Here is a 13,879-nt window from a genome sequence, read left to right as displayed (position 1 = left end):
GCAGACAGACAGACAAATGGACTGATAATTAAATTATACCTGCTCCTAAACTTATGCAGTAGTCTCTGTGAGAACAGATCCTTACAAAATCTAAAAGAAAATGACTAAACTGTATATCCATAAAGTTGGTAAAAAAAAAAAAATGTAAAATGAAAATATCCACAACTTCCTTGAATGTTGACAAATTTCGATGAAAATAGCAGGTGCCATCTTCATTAATCGTAGACATACACAAGGTTTTAATCGAATCTTTTCATCAGTAATAAAGATATACTCTGGACAAATTATATCTACAGACAGATGGACAAGGTGATTCCAGTATATCCCCTCCCTCCCTAAAGTTCATTTGTGTGTAATTAAAAACGACACTAACTTTTGTTTTGTGTTATATAAATTTATTGAATAAAATATTTCCTAAGATATATGTATAATGATACTTTATTGATAACAAAAATGGTAACGTCTTGTATATAAACTAATTCAATAAATCTTTCTGCACCCACTAACCATAACAATTACTCACTTTTAAAGTATTTAAAACGTACAAAGCACTTTCCCAAGGTTTCACTGAGATGATATCGATTAAATGCAGCCACAGATTTCTGAAGCCCTAGTGAAATGAGAGGTGAAGGACAATCCATTCCTTTGATAATTATATGTGATGAGCAATTAAGCAGTTGATTATTGCATTGGTCACACAGGAAGTGATGATTTCTTCTGTCAAACGGGAAGTAATGATTTCTTCTGTCAAACAGGAAGTAATGATTTGTTCTGATGACACTGTTTTCAAGCTTTCACAGAGAGCTTTTCAAATCGTGACACCCAACCATCTGCACTGGATCTGTAAGAGATGTGATAAAGGGGAATAACTGGACATGTTTTAGTTATCCATGAATTTGCTGTATAATAGATTAAAAGAGCTACTGAGGTTCACAATTTAATTTAGAAATAACATTGAAAATAAACGAGAGAAAATATAGAAAGTAATGTTTTTCACTGAAATTTGATTGCAGTGCAAACAATTTGACGTACTTCGGATGATATGAAATTAAGCAGAACGAAGAATAATACAAATAACCAAAAGTTTGTCATCACCCAGTTCTTCATATTGTTGTGCAGAAATTGTTTAGTAAAATTGTTCTGAAAGAAAAAATCCTACAACCCATTTACACGAGTTACATATATTGAAGTCTTCCCACAAATACTCACTGAACTTCGCTTTTGAGGATCTTCTCCCCGGCCAGCATCATATCAGCAATGCGTGACACAAATGGGTCAAAGTTCAAACTGGCAGCTGCCACAACCTCATCACCTCTACAATGTATAAACACTAAGTTACAACATCTTGTTGGTTATGTTTGACTTCAGCTTCCAATGAATGCATTCAGTATTTTACTGTTATATATCATTATGATAAAGACCACTTGCTTTGTGTAGTAGGCAATGAACTTGGGAGCATCCAGGTCACCATGCACAATGATGTCATCATAGCCTGGGCCGTAACCTACGATAGCAATGTTATGAATGAAACAACTGCCTATTAACAATATAAATCAATACATAACAGGATAACAATGTTATGAATGAAACAACTGTCTGTTAATGATATAAATCCATAGTACTTGTAAATGGACCGGCTAATATAAACAATAAGAATTTATATGCACTGTAAACTGCATTTTATGCAATGTTCATTTCATTTTAACATACTGTGCAATCATTTACATGTACAATGTAAATTCACAAGAATGTTTTGTTTATTCCTTTTAATACTCTGCCTAGTGAAGATATTTTTATTTAGTCATCTGTTTATGTCGAATCATTTAAATTCACGGAGGACAACTTTTGTGGATTGTTGTGCAATTTAAAGTTTTGTTGGAATGTAGTTTGAAGGGCATACTTTTTTGTACATTGAAACTGTATTTTGTTGTGGTTTGAAAAGTGGGGGATAAGGGTTCCCACGTAATTCACAAGAATTGAGCCCCACCCCCTCAAAATATAATAATTCCACCATTATTCACATTCCGAGTCTGTTTTGTAAATTCAACGATATCAAATAGCATTCAGCTATATGTCTTGTATTTTAGAATAAGATTGTTGTTGTGTTTATTATTATTTTGTTTATTATTGTTTTGTTGTTATTCTGTCAATTGTTGTTTTGTTGTTGTTCTGTTTATCATTGTTTTTTTGTTATTCTGTTGATCATTGTTCTGTTGTTGTTTTGTTGATTGCTGTTGTTAGGGTTTTTTGTTGTTGTCGATTTACCCGTGTAGCGAATGCTTTTCTTGTACTGCACTGTCCAAAAATAGGGAACACTTTTGATTGGTTCATCTCTTCCCAAAATTCCAAGGGCTGCTGTTTTACCTGAAAATAAAATGTCATATTTTTACACTTTTTTCTTTCATCCAAACTATGAAGTGTGTGGACAGAGTTTTTATAAATCAGTTTTCAAAAACTATGAAAGTAAGAATTATCACACCATGTGCATGAGCCATCTGCCAGTGCTGAATGTTGACTTTATTATCTCCAACACTGAAGAGTGGGAATTCCACAATGTCTCCAGTAGCATATACATCAGGCTGGTTTGTCTGCATCATCTGTGAGTCAAAATCAAATCAATAGTGAGGTGTTTAAAACAAGAGGCACTGTGAGCAATGCTCACTAAGAATACCCCCCGCTTACCCCAATCTCCCAAAGGGTGTTGGTAATAGGTATAAACTACCTCTTTTCTAAGTGTAAAAAACAAATGGCATGACAAACCGAACCATATTGCTACTTTGATGTCCAGTGCACGTGACCTTTGACCTTTTGACCCCAAAATCGATAGGGAACATCTTCATCCCATGGGTAGTCCATATGTATGATATGGTGACTGTAGGTGGAAAGGATAACGCTTTAGAGCCCGGAAACCATATTGCTACTTCGATGTCCAGTGCGCTTGACCTTTTGACCCCAAAATCGATAGGGAACATCTTCATCCCATGGGTAGTCCATATGTATGATATGGTGACTGTAGGTGGAAAGATTAACGCTTTAGAGCCCGGAAACCATATTGCTACTTTGATGTCCAGTGCGCTTGACCTTTGACCTTTTGACCCCAAAATTGATAGGGAAGATCTTCATCCCATGGGTGGTCCATATGTATGATATGGTGACTGTAGGTGGAAAGAAAAACGCTTTAGAGCCCGGAAACCATATTGCTACTTTGATGTCCAGTGCACTTGACCTTTGACCTTTTGACCCCAAAATTGATAGGGAACATCTTCATCCTATGGGTAGTCCATATATATGATATGGTGACGGTAGGTGGAAAGGATAACGCTTTAGAGCCCGGAAACCATTGCGTCTACAGACAGACGGACAACCCAATACCAGTATACCCCCCCCACAACTTGTTGCGGGGGGTATAATAACATATTTACATTTCCAATGTTTTGCCTTTGAGTAATGATGACCATTTCCTCATGAATGCATTGCAGTTGTGAACAGTGTGTGTATGAATCTTGGTTAATATAGTATGTTTATTTTAGTTGCTGGGAATTCCAACAAAAATGAAAGCAGAAAAAATTAAATCCCTTTTTAAAAATACATGAGGGTACGAGTTGCAACGCTCCACCCCAGCATACTCTTCATGAAGCACTAACGCCAACATTACTTGGAAAGTATTTAAAGTAGCGGTATATGGAAAGAACTACCTACTTTATCAACAGAGAGGAATCCTCTATTCGACATTTCTATGCCAGAACCTTTGATGAAGTCCGTAGCGGGGACAACACCTGTAACAGAAATGCATGGACTTTTTAGTCTTTTAACTGCAGCAATTTTTAAAACTTCTTTCAAAGTTGTATTTACAACGATTTCTGAATTGAAAATCATGATTGACTTATCTTTCTTACCTACTCCCATAACACACAGATCAGCTGGTAACCGTGTATCATCTGATAACACAGCCTCTGTCACTTTGCCATCACTCCCTACAAATTCTTTAATCCCCCTCTCAAAATAAAACTTGACTCCATTGTCTTCATGCATCTGTAAATGAATTATTCATCGTAACAACACAGAATATGTAGAACAAGCTAAAATCACAATTGTATGAATAAAAGGGTGAAGATAACGAACAGTGATCAATCTCATAATTCCTATAAAGAATACAAAATTAAGAGTCGATCGGCAAACACAAACGGGAGGAGTTGTATGGGCCACAAAGTTCTCAAGTCACCTTTAAAACACCTTTATGTGGCCCCTTACTGAATTAATGATTCTTTGTTGTTTTATATCCCTTCAAGAATATTTCTCTCATATTGAGATGGTCACTAACTGATGGTGAAGTGTCACAAATTGAAACCTATGCATGGTACTCAGGGCTATAGCAGTAAGGGTTCTTTAATGTGTCAACATCTACTGTTACACAGGACCTTGGTTTTCGAGGACTCATTAAAAAGACCCATTTCTACCTATTTCTATATCGATAATTAACAGACATGAATGCATCCTATGAAGGATGTTTGTGTAATCAGCAAGTACCAATTGTTTTAAGTTATTGTTCTTGGGAAGATTTTTTCTAATATACTCTATGTACAACTGTGGGTAGATACTGACACTAGGGTCATGTGGGGGTGTAACACGTGATGAAAAGAATCTCCCATGGTTTGTGGTTTGATATGATTTATATTCAACTCATGTGTTTTCTATCCCCTCACCAAGGCTCAGGGATGGAAAACGCAACTCGTTGAATATAAATCATAAAACCACAAACCATGGGAGTTTCTATATTTATGAGTAGTTGTATTAAGTTGCATAAAACACAGTGCCCAAATTAACGATAATAGTAAAAACCAAACAACTGAACTACCATTCATATAACATTTTAGAGAATCATTTGCTAAGTATGTAAAATTTACCTTTTTAAGCACGGCACCAATTTTCAATCCTAGAATATTTTGAAATGGAACATTTCCTCTACCTATGACAGAGACGGTTCTAGCCTTTTCTACTAAATAAGCTGCAACCTCCATCCCTACGCAGAACATTGCATTCATAGATCATTTAGAAGTCTCCAGTTATAAGAAATGAATGCAAGGAAGTTTTGGGAAGACCGTACGTGCATTAGTACTTTTCTGGGGATATCATGTCACAATAATTGTAGAATTTACTTGACGTTAAATCATTTAAATTTGTGGGGACCAATTTTCGTGAATTGCCTGTATTTTAAAATTTTATTGGCCAGCTATGGATGCAATTTCGTGAATATGTCTTTTGTACATTGAAACATCATATAAATTTTGTATTTCATTGTGGTTTGAAATTTGTGAGGTAATTGGTACCTACAAATGCATGAAAATTGAGCCCCCATGATAATGAATGGTTCTACAGTAATACGTAAGCATCCTATTTTGTTCATTTTAACATAAGACCTTTGACCTAAAATACACAATCTGTGGTGCACATTTTTATTGCATGCATTATTCTCATGCAAGTCCTTCTCGTTTCTTTCGACCAACAAAAACAGCAAGTTGACTTTTTTTGGAAACATTGAAAAATGGAAGGATTTAAAAGACGTGAAAAGAGTTTTTCATCACAACAAACATATACCATATGTCCAATAATTAAATAAATCATTAAAAAATCATTTTCACCAACTGAAAATATCTACAATCATAGTCCTCGCTATCAATTATGCACTACAATCCTAATCATACACACAGTGCAGAGGCTACAAAAGGTATTAAGGCAACTACTGTAAAAGCATGGTGAATGAACTTAGTATATTTTATGTGCTTGTGATATAGTTGTTAGGAGTTGTGCAGAACTGTGAGTAAAGAATGCTCCATCTACAACAAATGATCTAGACATCACAACAACACATGTTCATACTACATCAGACATCACAGAGACATGACACATACCCCAATCACCAACAGTGACAGAACATGAACCTAAGAGACATGTCTTCTCGTGTTTTCCATTAAATTTCAGCATATGCACAGTTTTAAAAGGCAGTAAGACATTCAAACCCTCATGCATTTTCAAAAACGAAATTCATTTCTTAAATTCATATGATCATATGCCCTATATGTGACAAATCCCCCACTGATGATAATTTAGAAAATGCATTGAAGGTGGCGATAAAACAGGAAAACACTGTATCACTAAAAACAAAGAGTCTCTGAGGTTAGTTAGTCACTTCACACTGATTACGAAAGGGACATGAAGCTCTGGGTGTTACCTTCTGTAACACTGATCCCACTTTTTCTCCGAGAACCAGCTGGAAGGGGACTTTGATAATGTCCACCACTGACACAGTGGCAGCCGTGCCCGCCAGTGAAGACGCCACCTCCATCCCTGCTCAATAAAGGCAACCTAATAGCAATGTGTATTCAAACAGCATCTCCAAAGCATCTATCTATCAGTGCACATACTGTATGTACATATAATTTATGTGTATTTTATATTTTTACAAAGAAATCATCCTACATGTATAATGACAGACAAAATATTTGGCTTTAATGTATGTTAGGTTTTTCACATGTTAGATGGTTCAAATTCTGGTAAATGGACTGTAAAAGCAGATCACTAAACATCACAATTTTATGTAATATTACTAGTAAATGTTATAGTTATCTCCTCCTTAATTGATTTGAACAAAATAAATTTTTGCCAGGTGATTATCATAACGCACTATATTCTTTTTCATATAACATTAAATAAACAAATAGTTTTATGCACAAATTTACTCTCTAAATTCTTTCTTTAAAACTTCTTCTGTATAGACTTATTTCCCATAGGGTGCAATGCTAAATGCTGCAATATTTCACAAGAATATAATTAAGTTTTCTAAACTCTCTAGGTAGATTTGTCTGAAATAGTACACCAATGAAGATCATGAACAGTGATCTATATATAATAAAGAATATAATCAACAGAATTTATTGCTGTAATAGGCCCCTGGTATCGTACTATCAACATACATCTTATTCCTTGCATTCATTTCATCAAAAGATTCATGTACATCATAAAATACATCATCATATCATGCATTTGTTACATACAATTATTTCAGATTAATAATCAAAGATTTGTTACACATGTAGGAAATAATATTAGGAATGATTTTATACTATTTGTATGATACATACTTGAATTTTTTATTTACATTTGTACACATGTTTGAATTTCAAGTTTATTTACATAACCTGTTTTTGAATATTAGATGCACGTAATTAGATTGAAATATTGCACATGACATCATACAAACCAATAAATGAGGACCCGATGATGACAATATTTTTGCCACTGGCCTTCTCAGCAATCTGATTCGCATCTTCTGGAGTTCTCAGCTGAAACACGTTTTGTAGGTCGATTCCGGGGACAGGTAACACTCGAGGACTGTAAATAAATAATCACAAAATCCCTCAATCATTTAGACATTATATGTTCTGTATGTTCCTCAAGGCTAACATCAATTTAAATCATCACTATTGATATCCAATGCAAACACTATGATTATATTAAATAAAGGTGATTTTATAGTGCATAGATTCAATTATACCAGTATTCATAATCAAATGTGAGAGAAATTATATTCAAAATAAGTTAATAGAAGAATCGTCTGTAACGAATTGACTTACCGCCCTCCAGTGGCTAGGACCAGAGAGGTATAGGACTCTGTGCTGCCATCTTGGAAAGTGACCGTCTTGTTGGTTATGTCTACTGCAGTGGCCTGTAAATTGTACAAGTTCATAGTCATATGTACTATATATGATCAAACTGTATACAGTGTACCTTCACTGATGATAATTATAAATAAAGGGAATCAATTTCATTAAGACCTACATCAATGCAATTTTTACCTGTTTCTGTTTCAGAATGTCAATATCGGCTTTGGCATAAAAGTCTGCACTTCTTAGAGCTAATTGATCCGCTTTTTTGTCCATTGCCTAAAAATATAAAATAAGCTGTTTGACTTTTATAATTCCCTTATTGTCTTCAATTCACTTAAAATCTGCATATACATCTTTGCAAAGATGACTCTTGATAATTCTAAGTTTAATAAGGGACCTTAATAAAATTTCGAGAGTTCGAGCGATCAAAGGTCAAGACAAATCCGTAAATTAAAGGTCCAATCATTATGGTTAAGATTTTATAGTAGCCGGATTATTTACAACATTCAGAGAAAAACTGAATGAAAATGAAAAAAGTTCTTATAACCTTGCTAAGAATGGGTCTGTCATATGGAATGTTACTTTCTTGTGTTGCTATAGTAATTTCTCCAGTAAATCCTTCCTGTCTCAGTGTTTCAGCACACATCACAGATGATGGCCCTGAAAATTATATATAATTGTCATTATAACAATAAGAAATTCCCCAAAAATTTGGACCAATCGTCATAATACCAATCACAGACTTCCAAAGATCATAAGGCAGCAGACACCAATGAATCAGGCAAAATTGAGATATTCTGAAGCAATACAAAAAGAAAGAAAGAAAAACGTTCTACCCCCCAAAACAACTCAGACACAACAAGAGAAAACAATGAACATACAAAAAAATACTCAAGAGATGGAAAGTGAAACATCAACAGACTAAAAGCCAATATTTCTTCAACAGAAAAATCTGTGAGTTAATATGAAATAATATCTTATGCACAATTCACTCATTGCCCTATGATTACAGATGCTAGAATGAAATGTAAATGAAATCAGCACAACTTCTGCCTCACCTCCACCTATGATGAGGACTTTCTTGTCACTAGGTTTAGTTGCTCGACACATTGCACGTTGAACCTTAGGAACAGCAAGAGTTGATTTATCAGCAGTGACCTTGACCTTGCCATCAGTAACATCAACCTGGAAAAGAACTCACTCAGTAAACATACATGTACAACAAAAGATACTAAACAAAGTCCAAAAGTCTATAACTGACCTTGAACTTGGGAATGCTATCTAGGCCAGGGAAATCTTCTATGTCCCCTGTTTTCACACTAAAGCATGCTCCATGCCAAGGGCAGCGAATTTTCCCATTACAGTGGCTCCCATTGACAAGTGGGGCCCCATAGTGTGTACATTTAGGTCCAAGGGCATGAAATTCTGAACCCTCACGAACAATAAGGACCTTTCCATCTCCAAGGTCAAACTCCTTCATGCTGTGATTAAAAAGGACAACTGATTATGAAACTGCCTCTCACAATTTAGTTAAAATATATATTCATTATCAGCACAAGTATTGATTTACCAGAACAGAAAGAATATTTAATAAAGAAAAAAATGACAATTGTTATAAATGTGTATATTGAAAAACAAGAAACGTTATATAAACATATATGCCCACCATGTGGCAATTCATATTGAAATAGATCAACTTTAAATATAGAAAGTCTATAATGATTGATAGTGAAAAATGGGGTTATCTGCTAGTCAGGTGCAACCACAATATTAAGTTTAATCTCTATCAGGCAAAGGGTTTTAAAGATAACAACCTGTGCAGTACTTTTTATATTCAGAGTGAATTGAATTTATGAATTTGTGATTCAAAATGAAAAGGTGTCACAAAACCATAAGACATTTGGCCAGTGGGGGTCATCTACTCTTTAGGGGGTACCATTGTACTAAGTTTGATGTCTGTCATGCAAAGGGTTCATAAGATACTCAGTGGACAATATCTTTCTATTTCCAGAGTAAATAACATTTGACCTTGCAACCTCCAAATGAATAGGAGTCCTTATGTAGAACTAGTGTACCAAGTTTGATGTCTGTCAAGCAAAGGGTTCTCACGGTATATAGCAGACAATATCTTCCTGTATCCAGATTGACTCTTGACCTTTGACATTGTGACTTCAAAATCAATAAAGACCATCTACTTTTCAAAGGAAACTGGTACAAGTTTGCTGTCTGCCAAAATAGGGTTCTTAAGAGATTGAGAGGACAACATTTGGTCTATCGACCGACCAACAGATGCAAACCAAAATGTTTTCAAAGGGGGAATAATTAGCAAATAACTGATAATCATTAAACAAAAGTCCTAGAGTACATAATAAACCCATAAAAATACTTTTTGTAACAAAATGGCTAAGAAATAAGACATCACAAAATGATCTGCTTATGTCACTATGTGCATGACAGATTCACAGAAAAATTTCAACATGTACCAGTATTTTAAAACATTTTAAATAAGAATTCAAATGATTTGCAAAGTTCACTCACTCCCCATCCTTGAGATCTGATTCGTTGCAGACAACTGCTGACACTGTGTTGGCCATGTCTTCCGTTGGATCTTCCTGTTGCTCCTCGCCTACACTGAGTGTGGCAATGTGTACAGTTTCTCCTAATTCTTTGTCTGGTTCCTCCGCCTCTTTTTCTGGTTCCTCGTCCTCTTTGTCTGGTACCTTCTCCTCTTTGCTTGTATCCTCCTCTACCTGCTAAACATACCAAAATCCCACCTTTAACAATTTCAATCCATATTCTGATGATATGCATAACCCAAATATTTGTGAGTTTGATGTATTAATTCAAAGACTTTGTAGGAGTTGTTGGGTTTTCTGTTTTATGACCTAGCTTCTCTTTAAGGCAGCAATGTTAACATGGTGTAAATAAGGTGTTTTTCTGATCGTCAGACATGCATGAGAGCTACAACAACGACAGACAGCCAGTCCCTATCTGCATGACGGCCTGCTGTCTAAATATCTCAATGATCACAAACTGACAATTGTGGACATGACTGTGGCTATTCAATTGGTTATCAGCCACATAAAATGTTCAATGACATGTTCTCTGGTGATTCTATTAATGATAATGTACGACATAACAAGACATAACTTTCCATATAACTACTTATGTTACATATCACACATCCGACAAACTGCAGTATGTGCATTACTTTACTAGTATAGTACCGTGTATATCAACAGGTTTGATTTCAACACTTCAGGGGTCTGTGTTTGCCCTACTCTCAAATTTGTAATCTTTAAAGGATTTGTGAGATTGATCACTGTTTGTTATCTTCACATTTTTCAAATCATATCAAGATAACGAATTCTAAAAAAAAACCTGTAGTTCGTTGCTAGCTTAATGATTCTTCTAGATTAAGTTACCTGTTCACTGCTAGCTTAACAATTCTTTTAAATTAGTTACCTGTTCAAGATGTGTCTCCTCTGTGGCAGTTAAAGCTGGCTCATCCAAGGTGTTTGGTGGTGCTTCTTCGGTGGTGTCTTGGGTAGCCTCCTTTGGTGGTGCTTCTTCTGTGGTGTCTTGGGTAGCCTCCTCTGGTGGTGCTTCCTCTGTGGTGTCCTGGTTAGCCTCCTTTGTAATGTCTTGCTGTGGTGCCTCCTCTAGGGAATCTTGTTGTGTGATAGTCTCTGATGGCACCTCCTCAGTTTTTAACTCTGTTGTCTCCTCAGTTCCTCCCTCTGTCTTCTCCTCTTTTGTATCTTGCTCCTCTGACTCCTCAGTTTCTTCCTGGTTTTTTGTTAGCTCTTTTGCCTCTTTCTGAGATTCTTCAGCGTCTTGCTGGTTTTCTGTTGACTCTTCAGTCTCTTTCTGAGTATCCTCAACCTCTTTTTCAACTTCTTTCTGAAGATCCTCCTCCTGCGAAGGACCTTGTTCTGTGGGTTCTGACTTTGAAGTTTCTTCTTTGCTTTCCTCTGCTTTCTCTGTACCTTCCTCAGAGATCTCAGGTTTATTTGTTTTTTCTTCTGATATTACAATAGCACTATTACGAGGTGTTACAAAATCTGTAGTCTCAACATCAGGAGTAATATCTATTTCATCAGATTTGTCAGACTGTTTGGTGTCTGAAGTGATTTGTTCACCGTTCACAGCACCAAATTTGTCTTCTGCATTAACACTAGTCTCCTTCTTCGGCTCCTCCTTGGTGATGGGGAGACTGGTTCTATTTATAGGTTTACTATTACCATTTTCTGGTTTAGTGGATGGAGAGGAAATCACAGAATCGGGGTCGATAGTTTTTGAAGTCCTGGCTTCAACACCATTAGATTTCTTACTACCAGACCTTTTCTTCACTGTATCACCCGCAGCTACAAATAATGTGGGGAAAAAATAAATACTGCTAGAAATTCAAATATACATGAAATTAAACCAAACGTAAAATCATATGATGGAGTGTTTGTGTTAAAGGATGGCAATATAATAATGTGATGGTGTGTATGTGTTGTAGGCAATACAGTGAAAGTCTTCAAGGCAATATAATAATGCAATGGTGTTTAGTGGAATTGTATTGTTGATTGTATCTTGTTTTAACGTCCCTCTCAAGAATTTTTCACTCATATGGAGACGTCACCAATACTGGTGAAGGGCTTCAAATATGCTCGGTGTTTTCGACCATTGAGCAGTGAGGGTTCTTTAGCTTAAATTGCCACACCTACTGTGACACGGGACATCCGTTTTTAAGGTAAGTGTACATGAAGGCAAAGGTGGTAATTGAAAGCAATATAATAATGTTAAGGAATATTATGTAAGTGTTGAACGCAATATGATAATGCAATAAGTGTTGAAGGCAATATAGTAAAGTGATGGTGTATGTATAAGTGTTGAAGGCTATATAATAATCCAATGGTGTGTATGTGTTGAAGGCTATATAGTAAAGTGATGGTGTGTATGTGTTGAAGGCAATATAGTAAAGTGATGGTGTGTATGTGTTGAAGGCAATATAGTAAAGTGGTGTAGCATTTATATGTATGTGTGAGAGAGATACTGATATGAATTGCATCTTGTTAATGCTATGCTTATATACACCCAGTATCAAGAGGATACTCCACTTTTCAATGCGCTTGCTAAGTCAATAAACTGTATTAAGGAATTTTTGTGGCTACATAGTACTGATTATGATAATACCTGAACATTGCAATTCAACAGATAGTTTATCAAATGGGCTACCTGCAGAATTAAACTTATATCTTCCAGTCACGAGTTTGTGGGCATGTCTACATAATATTTGCACAACTATATACATATACACCTTTAGTTGTTTTCTTTAGTACATGTAGCTACTAATCAACCAATCAATACAGATCTTTACATAATAATGCACCTCTTCACAAGAATATGTTTTTTAGAATAATGATTAAACCATGTTTCAGGGTTAATGTCAAGGTGTTCTCAAATCAAACTTCACGGACTCAGTAAATTCCATTTCTGTTTGTTAACACCAAGGACCTAACCCTGACCCAGGGAGCTGATACTTCAGGATAAATGATTAGATCTAATTAAGTATGGTACAAGGTTTTGTATAATAGATGTTTTAAATTAACAATGAATTGAATGTCTTATATACATATTGTACCTGCAAACTTTCACAAAATTTACAAAAGCATACCTTCAATAACAAGATCGATGTCCTGCACATTTAAATCACCTTACAAGTGTAAGCTACCCAGTTTGTAATCTTTAAGTACTCAAGACATTTCAAAACATGACAAGTCACATGACTTGAATGATAATTTATTTTTATCATGTTAAATTGTTTATATGGGAACATAAATTAGAACATGTTCTATGTGGATCCACAATTCCGACATGGGCATATAAATCATGCAGACTCACTAAGATCCTGTAAATATTATTTATTCACTTGAATATATCAATTTGAGAAATTTATTTACCAATAAAATATCAAATTAGATCTGTGAATTTCCCACCTGCAGATCCAAAATGGAAGGGGGGGGGGGGATAATGAGGTCTCTACCCGATAATTTTGACACCTACTTTAAATCATATCTATAACTACATTCAAATATCGACCACTTGAATGAGTTGGGACTCCCTTTGAAAAAATTGTCGACATAAAAAAAAATAGTACTGGAGCAAGCTGTGCAAGTTTTTTTTAGACCCTCCAACAAATACGTACTATATACAATGTATATACA

At 35.4% G+C, this 13,879-nt stretch overlaps 1 protein-coding gene across 25 annotated transcripts in view; it reads right to left on the bottom strand.

Moving 5' to 3' along the window:
• Window positions 1–373: 373 nt before the first annotated feature.
• LOC125657300 (apoptosis-inducing factor 3-like) overlaps window positions 374–13,879 on the bottom strand; it is a 32,319-nt gene continuing 18,813 nt past the window's right edge. For 19 of the 25 annotated variants that reach the window (XM_056147905.1, XM_056147981.1, XM_056147995.1 and 16 more), the window contains 16 exons: window positions 11,130–12,031; window positions 10,203–10,417; window positions 8,926–9,145; window positions 8,723–8,849; window positions 8,212–8,324; window positions 7,854–7,940; window positions 7,632–7,723; window positions 7,259–7,389; window positions 6,230–6,345; window positions 3,897–4,032; window positions 3,700–3,776; window positions 2,480–2,597; window positions 2,266–2,364; window positions 1,429–1,504; window positions 1,210–1,314; window positions 374–841 (listed from right to left, as the gene is read on the bottom strand). In XM_056147905.1, coding sequence (XP_056003880.1) covers window positions 787–841; window positions 1,210–1,314; window positions 1,429–1,504; window positions 2,266–2,364; window positions 2,480–2,597; window positions 3,700–3,776; window positions 3,897–4,032; window positions 6,230–6,345; window positions 7,259–7,389; window positions 7,632–7,723; window positions 7,854–7,940; window positions 8,212–8,324; window positions 8,723–8,849; window positions 8,926–9,145; window positions 10,203–10,417; window positions 11,130–12,031 — 2,669 coding nt within the window. In that variant the 3' untranslated portion in view covers window positions 374–786. Of the gene's footprint in view, window positions 842–1,209; window positions 1,315–1,428; window positions 1,505–2,265; window positions 2,365–2,479; window positions 2,598–3,699; window positions 3,777–3,896; window positions 4,033–4,904; window positions 5,021–6,229; window positions 6,346–7,258; window positions 7,390–7,631; window positions 7,724–7,853; window positions 7,941–8,211; window positions 8,325–8,722; window positions 8,850–8,925; window positions 9,146–10,202; window positions 10,418–11,129; window positions 12,032–13,879 lie in introns of all 25 variants that reach the window. The other 6 variants (XM_056147962.1, XM_056147967.1, XM_056147963.1 and 3 more) reach the window with 1 other exon arrangement.

The sequence above is a fragment of the Ostrea edulis genome, chromosome 1 (assembly GCF_947568905.1).
Source record: "Ostrea edulis chromosome 1, xbOstEdul1.1, whole genome shotgun sequence".
NCBI classification, from domain to species: domain Eukaryota; kingdom Metazoa; phylum Mollusca; class Bivalvia; order Ostreida; family Ostreidae; genus Ostrea; species Ostrea edulis.
This window is presented reverse-complemented; position numbering and strand designations above follow the sequence as displayed.